This window comes from Phyllopteryx taeniolatus, chromosome 19 (assembly GCF_024500385.1).
Source record: "Phyllopteryx taeniolatus isolate TA_2022b chromosome 19, UOR_Ptae_1.2, whole genome shotgun sequence".
Lineage (NCBI taxonomy): Eukaryota > Metazoa > Chordata > Actinopteri > Syngnathiformes > Syngnathidae > Phyllopteryx > Phyllopteryx taeniolatus.
This window is the reverse complement of record NC_084520.1, coordinates 13,860,570-13,879,054: the sequence shown is the minus strand read 5'-3', so window position 1 is coordinate 13,879,054 and position 18,485 is coordinate 13,860,570. Positions and strand designations below refer to the sequence as shown.

The 18,485-nt window shown below is 42.9% G+C and overlaps 2 protein-coding genes across 6 annotated transcripts in view; both read right to left on the bottom strand.

Moving 5' to 3' along the window:
* Positions 1 to 94: 94 nt before the first annotated feature.
* habp2 (hyaluronan binding protein 2) lies at positions 95 to 11,417 on the bottom strand. Of its 3 annotated transcripts, XM_061755470.1 has the most exons (13): positions 11,256 to 11,401; positions 11,166 to 11,178; positions 10,770 to 10,859; positions 10,194 to 10,307; positions 9,607 to 9,726; positions 5,469 to 5,585; positions 5,229 to 5,403; positions 4,973 to 5,064; positions 4,382 to 4,607; positions 3,888 to 4,024; positions 2,731 to 2,868; positions 1,760 to 1,902; positions 95 to 911 (listed from the first exon to the last, which is right to left on the bottom strand). In XM_061755470.1, exons 1-13 carry the CDS (start codon positions 11,322 to 11,324, stop codon positions 726 to 728), a joined length of 1,620 nt encoding a protein of 539 aa, XP_061611454.1. In that variant the 5' UTR covers positions 11,325 to 11,401; the 3' UTR covers positions 95 to 725. The 3 variants fall into 3 exon arrangements, with proteins under 3 accessions (XP_061611454.1, XP_061611455.1, XP_061611456.1); XM_061755471.1 differs by lacking the exon at positions 2,731 to 2,868 and having other exon boundaries at positions 11,256 to 11,409; XM_061755472.1 differs by lacking the exon at positions 95 to 911 and having other exon boundaries at positions 1,763 to 1,902; positions 2,695 to 2,868; positions 11,256 to 11,417.
* A 285-nt stretch (positions 11,418 to 11,702) lies between these two features.
* Positions 11,703 to 18,485, bottom strand: part of dnmbp (dynamin binding protein) — a 35,348-nt gene continuing 28,565 nt past the window's right edge. For 2 of the 3 annotated variants that reach the window (XM_061755466.1, XM_061755469.1), the window contains 10 exons: positions 17,910 to 17,927; positions 17,246 to 17,445; positions 16,429 to 16,559; positions 16,220 to 16,324; positions 16,017 to 16,145; positions 14,932 to 15,267; positions 14,647 to 14,853; positions 14,203 to 14,401; positions 13,370 to 13,983; positions 11,703 to 12,514 (listed from right to left, as the gene is read on the bottom strand). In XM_061755466.1, coding sequence (XP_061611450.1) covers positions 12,329 to 12,514; positions 13,370 to 13,983; positions 14,203 to 14,401; positions 14,647 to 14,853; positions 14,932 to 15,267; positions 16,017 to 16,145; positions 16,220 to 16,324; positions 16,429 to 16,559; positions 17,246 to 17,445; positions 17,910 to 17,927 — 2,125 coding nt within the window. In that variant the 3' untranslated portion in view covers positions 11,703 to 12,328. The remainder of the gene's footprint in view (positions 12,515 to 13,369; positions 13,984 to 14,202; positions 14,402 to 14,646; positions 14,854 to 14,931; positions 15,268 to 16,016; positions 16,146 to 16,219; positions 16,325 to 16,428; positions 16,560 to 17,245; positions 17,446 to 17,909; positions 17,928 to 18,485) is intronic. The other variant, XM_061755468.1, reaches the window with a different exon arrangement.

The window sequence follows — 18,485 nt, the reverse complement described above, 5'->3', positions numbered from 1 at the left end:
TGATCTACATTTACATCGCAAGCGTTTTCTTCAAACAAAAAAAACCCCAAAAAAAACACAAAAAAAACAAAAAAACAGATGCTTGCACGGATGATCCAGTGAGGGGCAGTAATTTATTCACCACATGAAGAACTGTTAAAATATGACACACTATTCATTCAAACACATGTATGAATGATTAATCATTTTATTTGGTTGTTGCACAGCGTTATCAAACAATACAACGCAATACAAGGGTCCCTTTCAACAACCAAAATGGATTGGGCAAAAGCAAAAACTGCTTGTTTTGGCCCATCACACACGTCAGACGTCAGCAATTTATCAATTTATATATGTAACAAATTGAAGCTCCTACAGTGGTACCTTGACTTCAATGTTTAATTTTCTGACCAAGCTCGTAACTCAATTTACATACACTGACAATATATCACGTAATTTTCCTTATTGAAATGATTTGAAATGCCATTAATCTGTTCCAGCCGCCAAACAACCACCACAATTTTTATGTTATGTTTTCAATACAGAAAAACAAAAACTTGGCTCGTAAGTCAAGGTATTTATATTTGTATAAGGTAACAGATTTTTTGTTGTTGTTGTTCAGGACCAATAAAGGCCCCATTTACAAATAATTACAATTTTCTCTCAATTGTTTAATGGTTCAGGCTTTACAGCGTTTATAGCTAAATATTGCTAATTATTCATTGGGGTAAAATAAAGTTGGATGCTTATTGTATCACGGTTCGCCTCGCCAAGGTTCCGGTGATCGTGCCTCGAATCCAGTCGACAAACTTGTAGACATCGACGTAGACGCCGGGCTTATTGGTCTGTGCGCAGCCCTTTCCCCAACTCACTATTCCAGTCAGGAGGTTTTTCCCGTTGTCCTTGCACGCCAGAGGGCCGCCAGAGTCCCCCTGCACAAATGACAAAATGTCATACACCACAACAACAACAATAGGGGACCTTAAATCGTGTCATGTGGAACCCCCAAGTGGCACAGTGGTCGTAGATGAGCTGGAGCCTATTCCAGCTGATTTGGCCAAATGGTGGGGTACACCCTAGATTCGTCGCCAGTCAATCACAGGGCATTCATCCATCTTTTCCACCCATCCATCCATCTATCCATCCATCCATCAATTTTTCTCAGATATACCTGTGCAACTAATTCTAAAAAAAATGCAACTTTTTTATGAAGAAAAAAAAATTATTCTCTTAAGAATTCAGATTTTTTCTTGAAGATATGAGACTTTCTTCTCGAAAACTAAACTTTTTCACGATGTACGACTTTATTCTTGGAAAATTGTAACTTTTTCCCTTCAAGATGTACAACTTTATTCCCTAAAAATTCCAACTTTTTCTCCAAGATACATGTCTTTATTCTTGGAAAATTACGACTTCATTCTCGAAGCTACACGACTTGATCATGAAGATATACGACTTCATTCTCGAAAGAACAAGGCAATTCGAAAAAGGACAATTTTGAGTCTGAAATGAAGCTAGCATGCCTGATTTTGGAATGAGTGAGGAAGCCTGCTCACCCAGAGAAAACGCTGGCAAGCACGGGGAGAACTCCATATAAAAAGTTCTGATTCCAGATTCGCAGGCTCCCTAACCACTCTCCTACCGTGCTGCCAGAATGTTAAAATGTCACAGAAACTTATCGCTTCCGCTGGGAAAAACTGTTGAAATGAGAACAACTTGGAAGTCAAGCAGTGTCATTAGTGTCGAAAGGATTTTTCACAAGAATACGCCATATTCGTACCGCACAGCTGTCCACTCCCCCTTCCATGAGGCCTGCACACAGCATGCTGTCGTCCAGTAAGTTTCCAAACACATGAGGCTCTTTGCATTTCTGCTTGGAGATGAGGAAGACATGGGCGTCCAGCAGGTGGTTGCTTTTCCAGCCTGGAAATGGCCACAAATTAAGTTAGTCGCCATCAGATTGGTCTTCCTACACTGAAAAAAATACTTTGGACCAACTTAAAACAATGGGCCTCATTTACTAATAAATGTGAGAAATGTTCTTACTCTCCGCACAAGTTGAATGTATTTGCAAAACCACCAATTTTCTTCTCACCATCATGTCTATATTAGAATCCAAATTCAGGAAAATTTAGAACATTCTGACATTTTTGACTTTATTCTTGAAAAATGAGTTTTTCTTGAAGTGATACAACTTTATTCTCATAAGATTTACTTTTTGCCGAAATATATATAACTTTATTTAAAAAAAAAAAAAAAACCTTTTCTTGGACATGTTTGACATATGCTCTAAAAATTATGACATTTTCTCCATGGTACAGTATAAGAATAAGTAATAAAAATATAATGACCTTATCTCGACGATATACGACTTTACTCTTGAAAAGTTTCACAAATTTGTTCGTGAATGAGGCCCAAAGATTCTAATTTGTGATGGCTAAAATAGTTTGTCTTAAATTATATTCGTGATTTAGTTCAAACCTTCAATTTTGTATTTTAAAGTTGGACATCAACACAAAGGAAAAATGTAAACTATAACCACAGTAGACTATTTTGACCCCCCCCCCCCAAAAAAAAATCAATCAATCAATCAATCAATAAATAGAAAAAACAATATTCTTCCATTTTTTTTCTCTTTCAAACTATTGCTTTTGATTCTGTTTCCGTTCGGTTTTGAACTGGAAACTACAATCTTCAATTAAACAACTCACGCACATTAAATGCATGCAAAACTCATTTCACAGAAATTACTCCTTTCGGTTTCTCCCCATCCCGAGATCACGCATTCCTTTCCGGCAGGGAAGTTCTGATCGGGTAGACATATAGTTTGGACAAATTGTGTTTCCATGGCACAGTAAGGACTGTGTGTGACTTGAAGTTGGAGCAGAGCTACGGACACAGAAAGTGGATTTAGACGATAGCAAAATGATCATCATACAGCGATATACAGTGAGCCCCCACTTAGCGTGGGGAATATGAGTTTTTTTTTTTCTCTTGAAAATGTACAGCTTTATTCTTGTAAGATTACTAAAAAAGTATACAACTTTTTAAAACATTTTACACTTTGTCCTCGTGGGCTTACAGCTATTTTCTCGGAAAGAGTCACATATTTTCTGCCAAATATGTGACTTTTTACTTGAAGATGTTTGACTTTTTATTCAGAGATAGGACTTTTTTTTTGTTTTACTTTATCAAATATGTAAGAATAAATAGTCCTGAAAAATTACTACTTTTTCTGGTAAATATGTTTTCTAAAATATGCAATTTAATTCTTGTAAAGTGAGGATTTTCTTTTCTAGAACACATACAATTAATTTTGGAAAAATTACATTTTCCAGACAATGTATTATTTGGAAAATATGCAATTTTACACAATGTGCTTCTCATAAGATCACTGTTTTTCTGTAGCAAAAAAGTTTTAAAATACAACACTTCTCTCGAAAAAATATGACTTTATTCCCATAAAATAATGACTGTGAGATTATGTCTTTTTTTCTCCAATATGTACACAAAAACAAAAAAATCTAACTTGATTTGGAATATGACTATTCTCATAAAATGACCTCTTTTCAAAATATTTAACTTTTTTTTGTTTGTTTTTTTAAATTGGAAACTTCTTTCAAAGCAATACTACTTATCTTCTCTACATTTTTTTGCCCAAAAATATCCAACTTTGTTCTTATAAAATTGCACATTTCTTCTTGAATATATACAACTTATTTTGTTCAAAATATCATTCTAAATGTGAGTGTGAACGCTTGTTTGTCTAAAGGTGCCCTGGGTTTGACTGCCAACCAGTCCACGGTGTACCCCGCATCTTTTTAAAAAAAAAAAAAAAAAAAAAAAAAAAAAAACCTAATGAGGAGTAGCGCTCTCGAAAATGGATGGATGGACGAATTTGGACCAACCAATGTCAGAAGAAAAACGGACATCCAAGAGGTTGGTATAGCGAATGATGTCGACCACTGGGATGATCTGGTCCGAGGCCTCCACACGGTCTATTTTAACACCACCCAGCATCACCTGGTATTCATATTTGGGGTTACTAAAAAAAACAAAAGGAAACACAAACAGAAGGTTATAAAAAGTTAGCCAGAATTCCACCTAATGTTCTAGGAACAATTACAATTTTAAGGTTGCTAAATTATCACCTTTTTTTCTCGAGAATATACTACATTTCTCTTAAAATATTCTCACAAGATAACTCAGGTTTTCCTCGAATGGGCCAGATCACTTGGAGATGAGGTTAAAAAAAAGATGAGGTAAGAAAATCAAATTGTTAATATAAAATATAAAAATCAAAATTGTCCCCCTCACTGAAGTTTGCTCAAGTCGGATTTTGAAAGTCCTTTAAAAAGTTCCTAGTTCCATGGACCAAAAGAGTGCAGGTACAGGTACTTACATGCAGTGGGCAGCCGTGACGACCCAGCAGGAGCTGACCAGGCTACCGCCGCAATGGTGGTGGAATTCCTCTTGCGAACCTTTGTCTCGTACCTGCACGGACGCCTGCCACGGGTGGGAGGCCGGGTACGCCTTGCCGCCCCCGTAAATCCTCGAAACGGGAAGCGGGTGGGCAATACCGCACTCGGAGAACATGCTTCCGGACCGTGGAGCAAGGTGTAGGACTCCTACAAAAAAAAAGAAAAAAAGAAGGGAAGCGTGAACACATTGTGCGCGGAGCTTGATGAACAATTTTTTTCTCTAAAAATGATGCCTTTTTTTTTTAAACATACGGCTTTATGCTTGAACTATATATACTTTATGTTGCAGATATAGGGCTTTAATCTTGAAAAATGAGTTCATGCAAAAAAACCTTTAAAAAAAAAAAAAAAGGCAACTTTTTTCTCTCTCACATAATACTTATTCCTTGAAGAAATACTACTTTATACGAATAATATTACAGTATATTTCTTGAAAAAACCCTTTTTCCTCAGATTACAGACTTTTTTTTTTTTGTCAAAGATGTGTAGCAGGTGTGCGTGTGTGTCATCACCTGCGTGGCATGGCTTGACGTTGCAGTAGTCCCACTCCACCTTTTTCCCCCTTTTAACAAAACACCACGGCTTTCTCTCCTCATCTGGATTCCTACCATGTCAACAATCAAATCCATTACTGAACGCGAAACAACTTGTGTCTGGCAGCCTCCTCATAATGAGTGTGACTTTTTGATTTTTGTTTTCTACTACCGCTTTCCAACTCAAAACTGCGGCAAACCTGTTGAAGTTGACGAGCTAGTGAGGGTTCGATACCTGCAGTAGTTGTCGTATCCCAAGTCGCGGAAGTGGTGGTACGTGTCGAAAGGGCTCTGTCTGTTATGATCCAGAACGGAGAAGGAATGCCAGTTGAGACATTCCTCACCTCTTTCTGTTGTACTGACCACACCGCTGTACAACTTGCCATTGCCCACATAGCAGTCAGTGGGGGCTACACGCACAAATACACATTTGTCATGAATATACCCCATTAAGAAGTTGCACTTACACTTGTACCTATTTGGCAGTATTTTCCCGTGTACCCGGCGAGACAGTCGCACTGAACTCGGTCATTGCTCGCTGTACAGTCACCTCCGTGCTGACAAGGATTTGGACGACAGAGAGAAACTGGCCCTGAGACACAAAAGTACACGTTTTAGGGAAAAAGAAATCAAATATCAAGTCAAATCACACGACGACTAAAAATCCAAACCCGATTCAGTCACTTATTATTTAACTTTGAAATCAATCCTTGTTTTATTATTTCATTATTTTGGTAATGTTTTGTTTGTGTGCAGGTGTACGTATTGGTAAATTCTAACTGGATTTTGACGTTTTATTTATTTTATTGTTGTTATATTCAAATCACACATTTGTATTATGTAGCATTGATTTTTTATTTGGCACAAAAAAAAAGCCCGAGGCGCCGAGCAGGTGTGGGTATACTTATTGCCCCCCGGCTCGGCGCCTGTACGTTGGGGTTCACCCCGGTGGACGAGAGGGTAGCCTCCCTCCGCCTTCGGGTGGGGGGACGGGTCCTGACTGTTGTTTGTGCCTATGCACCAAACAGCAGTTCAGAGTACCCACCCTTTTTGGAGTCCTTGGAGGGGGTGCTGGAGAGTGCTCCCGCTGGGGACTCCATTGTTCTGTTGGGGGACTTCAATGCTCACGTGGGCAATGACAGTGAGACCTGGAAGGGCGCGATTGGGACGAACGGCCCCCCCGATCAGAACCCGAGCGGTGTTCTGTTATTGGACTTCTGTGCTCGTCACGGATTGTCCATAACGAACACCATGTTCAAGCATAAGGGTGTCCACACGTGCACTTGGCACCAGGACACCCTAGGTCGCAGTTCGATGATCGACTTTGTGGTCGTGTCATCGGACTTGCGGCCGCATGTCTTGGACACTCGGGTGAAGAGAGGGGCGGAGCTGTCAACTGATCACCACCTGGTGGAGAGTTGGCTCCGATGGTGGGGGAAGATGCCGGTCCGACGTGGCAGGCCCAAACGTATTGTGAGGGTCTGCTGGGAACGTCTGGCAGAATCCCCTGTCAGAAGGAGTTTCAACTTCCACCTCCGACAGAACTTTGCTCATGTTCCGGGGGAGGCGGGGGACATCGAGTCCGAGTGGACCATGTTCCGCGCCTCCATTGCTGAGGCGGCCGACCGGAGCTGTGGCCGTAAGGTGGTCGGTGCCTGTCGTGGCGGCAATCCCCGAACACGTTGGTGGACACCAACGGTGAGTGATGCCGTCAAGCTGAAGAAGGAGTCCTATCGGGCCTTTTTGGCCTGTGGGACTCCTGAGGCAGCTGATGGGTACCGGCTGGCCAAGCGGAATGCAGCTCTGGTGGTTGCTGAAGCAAAAACCCGGGCATGGGAGGAGTTCGGTGAGGCCATGGAGAAAGATTTCCGGACGGCTTCGAGGAAATTCTGGTCCACCATCCGACGTCTCGGGAGAGGAAAGCAGTGCACCACCAACACTGTGTATAGTGGGGATGGGGCGCTGCTGACCTCGACTCGGGACGTTGTGAGTCGGTGGGGAGAATACTTCGAAGACCTCCTCAATTCCACCGACACGCCTTCCCATGGGGAAGCAGAGTGTGGGTTCTCTGAGGCGGGCTCTCCTATCTCTGGGTTTGAGGTCACCGAGGTAGTTAAAAAGCTCCTCGGTGGCAGGGCCCCGGGGGTGGATGAGATTCGCCCGGAGTTCCTAAAGGCTCTGGATGTTGTGGAGCTGTCCTGGTTGACACGCCTCTGCAACATCGCGTGGACATCGGGGACAGTGCCTCTGGATTGGCAGACTGGGGTGGTGGTCCCCCTTTTTAAGAAGGGGGACCGGAGGGTGTGTTCCAACTACAGGGGGATCACACTGCTCAGCCTCCCTGGTAAGGTCTATTCAGGGGTGCTGGAGAGGAGGGTCCGTCAGGAAGTCGAATCTCAGATTCAGGAGGAGCAGTGTGGTTTTCGTCCTGGCCGTGGAACAGTGGACCAGCTCTACACCCTCGGCAGGGTCCTCGAGGGTGCATGGGAGTTCGCCCAACCAGTCTACATGTGTTTTGTGGACTTGGAGAAGGCGTTCGACCGTGTCCCTCGGGGAGTCCTGTGGAGAGTGCTTCGGGAGTATGGGGTACCGAACCCCCTGATACGGGCTGTTCGGTCCCTGTACGACCGGAGATATGCGGAGTTTGGTCCGCATATCCGGCAGTAAGTCGCACTCGTTCCCGGTGAGGGTTGGACTCCGCCAAGGCTGCCCTTTGTCGCCGATTCTGTTCATAACTTTTATGGACAGAATTTCTAGGCGCAGCCGAGGCGTAGAGGGGGTCCGGTTTGGTGGCCTCATTATTGCATCTCTGCTTTTTGTCATGGTCTGTGTTTTGGTTTGGGTTGTGTTTAGTTTTGTTCCATGTTTTCCTGTGTTCCATGTTTGTTGTGTGCTCATTAGGTTGTTGTGTCCACCTGTTCTCGTCTATTTTGTGTCGACCAATCAGCTCTCTCCAGCCACTCGTGTCTTGTCCAGGTGTTCCTCGTTGTCTCGTCAATTTGTTTGTATTTAGTTCCCTGGGTTCTTTCAGTCCTTGTCGGTTCATTGTCGTTGTCACATGTCTTGCCATGTCATAGTCGCCAGTTGTTTTTGTCATAGTCGCCAGTTGTTTTATCATTGTGATTAAATATTATTATTTTGAGATTCCCGCACTCCTGCCTTGCCTCCCTGCTTCCCTGCAATTGGGTCCACCATGTTCTTGCCTTGCGTTCCTCGCCGTCGCCCTAACCATGTTCATGACACTTTTGCAGATGATGTAGTTCTGTTGGCCTCATCAAGCCGTGACCTCCAACTCTCATTGGAGCAGTTCGCAGCCGAGTGTGAAGCGGCTGGGATGAGAATCAGCACCTCCAAATCTGAGACCATGGTCCTCAGTCGGAAAAGGGTGGCATGCCATCTCCAGGTCGGGGATGAGATCCTGCCCCAAGTGGAGGAATTCAAGTATCTTGGGGTCTTGTTCACGAGTGAGGGAAGAATGGAACGGGAGATCGACAGGCGGATCGGTGCAGCGTCTGCAGTGATGCAGACTTTGTATCGGTCCGTTGTGGTAAAGAAAGAGCTAAGCCGAAAGGCGAAGCTCTCAATTTACCGGTCGATCTTCGTTCCTACCCTCACCTATGGTCATGAGCTGTGGGTCGTGACCGAAAGAACAAGATCCCGGATACAAGCGGCCGAAATGAGTTTCCTCCGCAGGGTGTCCGGGCTCTCCCTTAGAGATAGGGTGAGAAGCTCGGTCATCCGGGAGGATCTCAGAGTAGAGCCGCTGCTCCTCCGCATTGAGAGGAGCCAGATGAGGTGGCTGGGGCATCTGATTCGGATGCCTCCCGGACGCCTCCCTGGTGAGGTGTTCCGGGCATGTCCCACCGGGAGGAGACCCCGGGGACGACCCAGGACACGCTGGAGAGACTACATCCTTCGGCTGGCCTGGGAACGCCTCGGGATCCCCCCGGAAGAGCTGGATGAAGTGGCTGGGGAGAGGGAAGTCTGGGCGTCCCTGCTGAAGCTACTGCCCCCGCGACCCGGTAAGCGGTAGAGAATGGATGGATAATTAACTTTTTAGTAATTTGTCATACAGACTGTGTCATGTGTATTTATGTATTGATTCTGGCACACAAAAAAAAGGGAATTACAGGAATTTACTAGATTGTTCAGTAATTCATAGATCAATCACAATTTCCTATACGTACTAAGTATGAACATAAATTATATATTATTTACTGTTTTATTTATTTTATTGACTATTTTTAACTACTTTTTTTGTGTGCAATTTCAAATTATATTCCCTGGTTAAATTCATTAATGCATTTTCGACTTTTAAAAACAAATTTTACTTTCACATATTTACTCATTCGAAATTATACATCTTTCGCAATGAATTCACTTTCCAATCATTTCTTTTCGTTGATTTATTTCATTTTGGCACAACAACAGCAAAAACAACACCCAAAACAAGTTAAATGCTAATCCAAATACTTGCTGTTGTCTATATAATTTATCGGCAGCAAACAAAGAGTAGTACAGTCGTATTTTACGACATTGTTGGTCAACTCAGCAACTTTAAACGCTTATAAAACAAACAAATCACGGATTAAAAAGCAGCGTCGTATACTTACGTAAGAGGCAGGTGGGTCCTCGGAAGGGGAATGTGCACTCGCACTCGTAAAATGGAGGTCGCTTCAAGCCGAATACGCAGTCACCGTTATAACAATTCACACCCTGGCAAATATCTTTTACTGAATATCCCAATTTAAAAAAGAAGAAAAAAAGAGAAATATAGTGAATTTGAACACAAACGGTGCAGCAACACATGCAGACAGAGCAGTAAACAACACTCACAGGTATATATTCATTATCCTCTGCGAGAAAAAAGACAAACTCCTTAATCTTAGCTTAGTTTAGACGACCTTATTTGTCTCATCAAATCTACATGTAGTCTGTGTGTATATATTATACTGCCCCTTGGTGGCCAAAGTATGCACACCAGAATGAGCAGCACAATGCCCATTGAATTATCATGTTGCACAAACGATTTGCTTCTTTACATTCTACTGAATTGCACTCATTTCAGTGATGATGATTTTAGATAAAAGTCATTTGTCGCAAGAAAGTATTCAACTTGTAAATCAAGGTACGACTGTACAACACAATAACAGCATACTTTGTAGAACTAGACTTCTCGGTAATCGGGAAATAAAATGACCTTCTTTACACCTCCTGCCCATGTAAGGCTCACGACATGAACACATAAAGGTGTCAGATTGGACGTTGCAGCGGCCCCCGTTAAAACACGGATTTGGATGACAAGGATCCCGTTCTGAAGAAAAAACAAGAAAAGTTCAATTTCCTCTGTTAATAATAATAATAATAATACAGTAATACAGTGAGGCCACGTTTAGCGCTGGGGAAACGTTTTGGACACAATCTCTTTGAGACAATATCAAATCTTTTCCCCACATTTTGTTATGTTACGGCCTTATTCCGAAATTGATTATCATCATTTTTATTTTTTCAAAATTCTACACATAAAAAGACAACATACAAAAACGTCTTTGGATTTTCTTGCAAATGTATTTAAAAAAAACCAAACCAACAACCTCTCCCACATGCTGTAAAAACATTTTTAAACTCATTAAAACACATTGTTGTAAACCTATTTGAACAAAATATTTTTTTGCAAGCGTAAACTGTACAAAATACATATTAGTGAGCCGTGATATAGCGGAGGATTACTGTAGACGCATAAAAAGATTATAAAATAAAGAAATAAAACTCTCACTGGCGCATGACGTTAGATGAGAAAGCAGCGATCTGGTCACTTCAGAAAAAAGTTCCAGGAGACTTGTGAGATTTTGTCCATTATCAGAATCTGACAAAAACAGATATCTTTTAAAATCGTACACTACTCACAAAAAGTTAGGGGTATTTGTCTTTAGGGTGAAATTTCAGGATGAACCTGAAATGTAACAGTTACAGATGAACCTAGAGACCTTATATGGGGAAATCATAGATTTGTATATTACATGTTTGAAGGTACTTGCTTAAAGCGTGCAAAGACTGAACTATAAACCTCAACCTGTAATTTCACCCAAAAGCTACATATCCCTAACTTTACTTGACATGCATTTCAGATCAATGTATATTTTACTGCGTCCTCACTGCTATCTATTCTTACCCGTGAAGTCCAGCTGAAATGACAAAAGCAACATAAAAGCATCAGGGTGTTCTGTTCTTAATGTTTTGGCAAAATATTGAAGACACTTACAGACGCCTGGATTGCTTGGACTCTTAGTAGGCTTACACCGACGGCAAGGAGGAGGCCTGCAGAAAGCATGGTCCCGCGTTTGAGCGCAGTATGAGGGGGGAAAAAACTAATTCTGTCTGTTTTAATAGCAGTCAGAGCCTTGATATGTGTCAATCTTTAGCCCGACTCCCCTGCCCCCTTGGCCAGGTTTGTGTGTTTAAGATGCATGGTGTTGAAACTAACCTTTGTTTATTGACTTGCACTGTCAAAAACCAAAGCGAAAGGACAACTGAAAAAGTATAACTGTCTCAAATCATCTTTGGCCATTGAAATGAACAGAAATGCCTTTAATCCGATCCTGCCGCCCAAAAAACAAATTTTTTTACGAGACTAAGATAATTCAGACTCATGAGGATAAGTGGTATAATAAATGGATGAAATGTCAAATAAATAAAATAAGTCAAAACAGTCGTTCTCACATTGTTGTTTTAATCAAAAAAGGTGCAATCGCACACAAATATACAACACTACGTACAGTATGTACACGGGGAGCAAACATGCTCTCCCCTTTATTGATAAACATTTTTTACCTTTTAGTTTTTTCCACCACTTCATTTCACAGTGTCACACCAGGTTAAAAAAAAAAAAAAAAAAGTAGGCCACTAACAAAAAGAAAAGTCGAGTGCTGTTTTTATTCACACAACACCATGCTCTCCTCAACTGCAACTTCACTATAAGTGCCTCACACTTTGATTGTTGCGTATAGTTCGTCATAGCCACACCATTCATATGAAGCCAAATAGAGAAAGTGCAATAAACACAGTGATCGGGTCTAAATTAAAAAAAAAAAAAAAAAAAAAAAAAAAAAAAAAAAAAAAAATTAATCTTCCCCGATGTGCTATTCTCTTTAATACTCAATGCATTGTCCTCATTATTCACAGGTTTTAATGGAAAGTACAAAAATACCAATACAAAAAGTCTATAAATATAACCATATGGTGCTAGGAGTAAAAGTCAGTCACTCCAAAAATAAGCCGCTTGTTCGTGGTTGTGTTGCGCACGCGTAAACAGTCTCACCGCCACTTGACAAACGCTCAGGTGTACTCAGATTTCCGGATGTAGTTGGAAGGCACGTAGCCTCGTCGGCCGCCGGCCTCGCCGAGCCACCACTCGCCGTTGCCGTTCATGTCCTGGAACTCCAGTATGCGTAGGCGCTGGTTGGCGGAAATGCTCAGTTCGTTGGCACAACGAGCGCTGAAGGAGTACAGGGCAAAGTAGATCTGAAAAGCAAAAGTTCATGGTTCGTTTCTGTTGGTTTTGAATATGTTGCCTAGCTGTGCACCGCTAATGATCAAATCATTGGTTTCTTTGATTGAAAAAAGTCAATATTTTTGTATTCATTATCAATATTTTTAAATGTGGCTTTTTGGATGCTAATTCAGTTTGTTTTGAAGGGCCACATTTGGGTTTTAAAACAGAGATGGGCCAGGTTGTTCGTACTGTAGATAAGGAAAAAAAAAAAAAAGTGGATGTAAAATGTAAATAATAATAGATTACATAATTAATTGACCAATTTAATAAAATGCTCATTTTTAAATGTATATATATATATATTTGTTTATACTGTTTTATTTACAATACAATAAATGGTCAAAAACCAATTCATTGATTTTAAAATAAATTTAATTAGTAGTATTAAATGAGAAAAAAAAATTGCAGTATTACAGTTTTGGGGGGGGGGGGGAGGAATGGCCAAATTAATGCTACAACCCAAAATAATAAAAAGGCATGTTATACTTAATTATAATTAACAAATTATTAAAAAATATATTTCTAACTGAATATGTAAATGTTTTCAATTGTATTAATGAATGGTATTATTTACAATACATTAAAACAATTATACATTCATAAAATATGCAAATTAGTTTTTCCACCGAAAAGAGGAAGAAGGGTTCCCCCCCAAAAATGGGCAAAAAGGCAAATTAGCAAATGGCAAACTGCAAATGTACAGAAGAAAACGTACGCAAGCACTGGAAGAACACGCAAAGTTGACGCAAGAAGGCCTGAGCCAAGATTCAAATACCGAATCTTAGAACCACTATCACACTGAGCTGCCCTAACACAAATCTCACCTGATGTCCGTCCAATTCAGCATCCTGCTCAGATTCGGGCTCGCTAAAGTCGTCTTGAGGGTACGCCGACTTCTTGTGCCCACCGTTCTTCCACTGGCAGGAATTGTAAGCTTTGTCGCCATGTCTCTGCTGCGAGCCGTTTCTGTGCGAGGAGTAAGAGTCCGTCTCGGATTGGTCGTTCGGGCTGGCGTGACTCGCATTGTACGAGTTTCTGTGGCAGCCCGAATGCTGGTCGGAAGACTCTGCGTTCCTGTGACCGGAGGCGGCGCGGTGCTCAGTGAACTCCTTGCGGTTGGAGGAATTCCGTGGCGAGGAGTCGCTCTGACTGGCCGAGTCGGGGTGAGGCCCACGAGATGGCGTGGAATCCAGAGATGGCGTGGAATCCAGAGACGGATGCGGGGACGAGTGGCTCTGGGATTGCGACGTGGAGAAGCTGACCACCGCTGTCTCCTGGTTGAACGTCAGCGTGCTGGTGCTGTTCTGGCGCGAGAAAACAGGCGAGGAGCCGCCGTAGCCCGACTCGTTGGATGACTGGCTCTCGATGGACACATCAGACTGGCTCCTGCGGGGGTTGTAGGGCTTGAGGAAGGAGCTGTACACGAAGCCCTTCGTGACTGCAGACCAAGAAACGGAACAAGTTCAAATGCAGCTCGCATGTTTTCTGCCATTTTTCTGTGAAAGTTGAATGAAGGCAACCGGACTCTTCTTGGTTGTAAGACATGGGGAAATGTTTCCCAACAAGAATCCAGTTGCTTTGATTCAACTTTTAAAGACTACCATGACCTGGATGAGTGAAACTCTAAACAGACATATTTCCTACAAGGTCTACTTACCGCCGTTATCAATCAGCCAGCGATTGTTGCTACCCATTGGGTCCTGCTGCTTGATGATGCCCACCAGGTCCCCCTCCAGGATGGACACGTCCAGATCCTGGGCCGCATTGAAGTTTCTCTCAGCTTGGAAGAGTTTCCCGGGACCGTAGCGCGCCATCAGGCCCGCTCGATGCTCATCGGTCTGCAAGATGCAGTTAGGCTGTAGGGACGACAAGGACGACGTCCGAGCGTAAACCCATGAGATATCTATTCCGGTTCGGATTATTTACAAGGTTAGGCAGCATGTCACAGGGTGAAAAGACAAAAAGAAACCAAACAGAAAATCAATCGGGATGGGTGGGCAGTGACCTTCATCAACCCAGACGAAGATGAGTTTTGCAATGCTACACCGAATCTGACGCAAAATCAAGATAAGGTGCAGATAAGGTGGATTGTTGAACTCACAGGTCCTTGGAGTTGCTTTTTGGAGCTCTGCTTGTCGAGGGTTTTCTTGTTGGGGATCATGGTTGTAGTGGTGGGGGTGGGTGTGGTGGTGGCTGGGGGGAGGTTTTCAGGGCAGAAGCTAAAGCTCTGCAGAAGCTGAAGAACGCGACCGTACTCTTCTTGGAACTGGGCCACCAAGTTGCCCTCAGTGCTGACCTTGCGTGAAAACTAGAGAAAATCCAGGGAAAATTGTTTAGAAGTCATTTCCAGAAATGGCGGATACAAACCCTACCAAATTGTACTCACAACTTGAAGGAGAGGCTTCAGCTCTCCGAGGGTCGTCTTCATGAAGTCTTTTTGCGCTTGAGCGAAGGCCTTCACGCAGCCGGTGAAGAGCTCCTCGGCAGCGCTGTGGAACTTGGGGAGCTCGTCCAGAAGTTGGGCGTTGAGCGCCTCGTAGTTATTGCGCGCCACCTGCAGCTCGTCCTGAACCCGCCGGTCCTTGAGGCGCTCGGCACGCTCCTTGCAGTTGTCGTAGTCCAGCAGCTTGTCGAAGCGCTTCTGGACCAGCTTGTGAGGCCCGGCGAACATGAGAAGCAGCTGGGTGAGCGGGTTTATGACCAAAGCCTCCGTGCGCTCCTTCTGCTCAACGAAAAGGAGACAATTTGTCGAGATGAATGCCAGTGGTGGGAAAGTACAGTGAACCTTTGCTATGTTGAACTAGCATTCAAAAATTATCTGTCTTATCTACAAAAAACATGACGTGGAACCTTGAAAAACGAAACTAAATCCGCCTCTTTTGATAGCCCGCACGACCTTGATACTTGTCAATCTTTAGCCCGACTGACTCATCCCCTCACCCGGTTTTGTGTGTTTAAGATTCAGGGTGCTGAACCTAAACTTTGTTTTGTTAACTTGCAATGATTGACGTCCGGAGCTGCAGTCAGGTTGGCCAGTTAGCTCGGCGTGAGCGTCTGGGCATGACTTGCGGCCTACAGCTGCTCCTTGCGAGCATCTTAATTTTTTTTTTATATTAAATGTTCTGCTCTTAACGTACCACAGTACAAATAAGGTATATTTTTTCAGTAGTTATTAGCTAATTTAGTATTCTTGCAGTTAGCAAAGCTATAGGAACATGTTTTGATAGCACAAAAGTAGAGCCAAGACTTGCTAGCGCTCAACAATGTGACGAGAAACGTGGTTTTTTTTGTATTTCAAATACAAATTGAATTTTATCACTTTTATCACAAATTGTATTTTATCACTTTTACTTAAGTACAGTACTTTTATCAGAGTGTTTGCACGGCTCCTTAAGTACAGAGTACGAGTACTTTTGCCACGTCTGATCAATGCTTTGCAGAACAGACTTCCTGAGGGTAGATTTCACGTACAAATTCGGCGAACTGTTTGTCGCTGATGCAGCGGTGGGCTCTCTGGAAGCACTCCGGGTCGGGGTTACTTCGCTCGGTGTAGATGTCACAGAAGCTGATGGCCGCCAACACCTTCACAGAGGCTGATTCCTGCAGATGAGTCAAGTCCATCAGTACCTTACAACCTTGTGGGTTTATCGAGATCCATGTCAAAATACAAGTACCCTGATATGCTGCAAGTACAAGGAAATATCCCGGATGAAAGATTTAATGAGTCTCTCCTGCTGCCGGAATCTCTTTTCAGCCTCGTCGAACGCCTCGTCTTTAATCTGAGCAAAGATGGGAAGTTTAGAGTCAACGATTTCCCACACTTGAGACCGAAACTCAAGCAGTGTTAAGAATTTCGAGCACCCATGGGAAACCTCGTTTGTACCTGGGGTGAAATTCCAGTCAGGTGCTTGAGGTGGCTACTGACGCGGTTGGATTTCTTGATGATGGAATGCATGCTCAGTTTTGAAATTTTGTCGATGAACGTGTCCTCGTCCCCCTTCCTGTACTTCACCACTGTGGACAGCAAGGAGGGATGGGGGGGGGGGGGGGGGGGGGGGGGGGGGGACAACATGAGTCAAGGGAACTCATCCAAATTTTTCCTGGAGTTTCTTTTTTCATGTGGGTATTTGTGCACCGCCTTTTTTTGATAACCTGGATTTTTCCTCATGATGGCTCGGTGTTTAATCCGCAAAAAAGATAAAAATGATACATTTCATATAATTCGTCATAATTTTAAAGATTGGCGATTCTGTAAGAAAAATAAAGTACAGTTTTAAATAAATGTCATGTTTTTGTTGGCCAGGTTCCGCGGAGTTAAGCAAGAATCAATTCCATAATTTCTTAAAAATCAATTCATTGATTATGCCTACAGCATGTACATTTTATCCAAATCATTATTGAAGTAATTTTTTTTAATTTTCCTATATTTTAGCACAGTGTTGATGTTCAAACTTTAAATAACAGTGTTACAGTGGCTAATCATAATAAATGTGCTTTTTAGAAATAAAATCTCTGCCTCGACATGTAAGCCTACTACGCTAATGTATTTTAAAAGGGGGCGAGGATAGTGGTACTTGGAGAGAAAAGCTTTTTTTTGGGGTAGCACTTAAAAGTTTAAGAACCACTATCATAGAGGAGGAGAGGGGGAAATCATATGTTTTAGCAAAATAAAATATTTGTCTTCGCTGGGGCCTTCTCACCGAGGTCCTTCCGCCGCTTGTACTCGTTGATGTTGACGTTGATTTCCTTGACAGCCTGTAGGGCCTGAGTGAGGTGGGGTAGGTCGTGGTGGCTCCCGGGCGTAGCCCCCAGCAGCTCCATGAGCAGCAGCGGGTAGCGCATCACCCGCTGCACCGGCTTGATGAGGAAAGAGCCCAGGTTGATGTAGTTTGTTTTGCCCCTGAACAAAGCGGAGGAAGACGCGTGGATTAGCTGAACCAAAATTGTGACGCAGAAATGTGTCATGTGGCTGTATGCACATGTTGACATCATCAAAAGAGGCGAGCGATGACGACACATTTCAGAGAAACATCACTGGACAAACACAATAAGGAAAAAATAAATAAGTCTAACACCATCAGGACTAAAGAGCTCAACTCGAAAAAACCATTGAAGCTATGTGTCTGTTATTGTTTTGCTGTTTTTAGTCCACATGATGGCGTTAGTTCCCAGATTATGCCACACATAAGCGGGAACAGCGATCCCATTCAACGTCCACATGCAAAGACAACGAGAATCTCAATCCGAGGAGGGGATTGAGACACACATATGCGAAACACACACGCACACACACAGCTCAATCAAAAGGTGTTAGCGATCAGGATGATTGACATGCTCACGGCAACACTCTTTGTGGAGACTTACCACTCTCGATATATGCCCCTGTGGAATGAAGGGACGAGAAGAGATAACAGGATTCATGAGCCTATGAATGCTGACATTTGCATACATTCAGACCTGGATGGACCCAGTGTGGGTGGTCACTGACATTTTTACAGTGTTGCAAAATAACATATTTCTCCACAGCAGCGATTCCCGACCTGGGTAAATTATCCAACTCACTCAATTGGTCCCAAAAATATAGAGTATGTATTTACAACAAATATTGTACAACTTTGTTCATCTATCTAGTAATGCCCTCGCATGTGAGCTCTGGGGAAGGAGCGCCACAGTCGCCAACGCACTTCCTGCCGTTTATTGATACGATTACAAAATGAAAACGCTCCCAAGGAGCTGCTGTTGGCCACAGCTCACACCCAGATGCTCACACGCAGACTAACCAGCCAACCTGAGTCCAGCGCCTGACGTCACTCAATAGGCCACGCTTCTTAAAAGACACACATCCAACACACGACTACTACAGTGCGCACAGTAATTACACTAACAAAATCAATGGTTTTTTATATTCTCTTTTATGATGTATAAAATACTGTGCTTTTT

Bases quoted from the DNA above. Each gene is read 5' to 3' on its own strand.
- habp2 (XM_061755470.1), bottom strand. From the start codon at position 11,324: ATGCTTTCTGCAGGCCTCCTCCTTGCCGTCGGTGTAAGCCTACTAAGA. The intron at 5,065-5,228 runs GTATCGAACCCT...TTGACATGGTAG, and splicing joins GGATACGACAACTACTGCAG to GAATCCAGATGAGGAGAGAA. The intron at 4,025-4,381 runs GTAAGTACCTGT...TGTTTTTTTTAG, and splicing joins GTCACGGCTGCCCACTGCAT to TAACCCCAAATATGAATACC.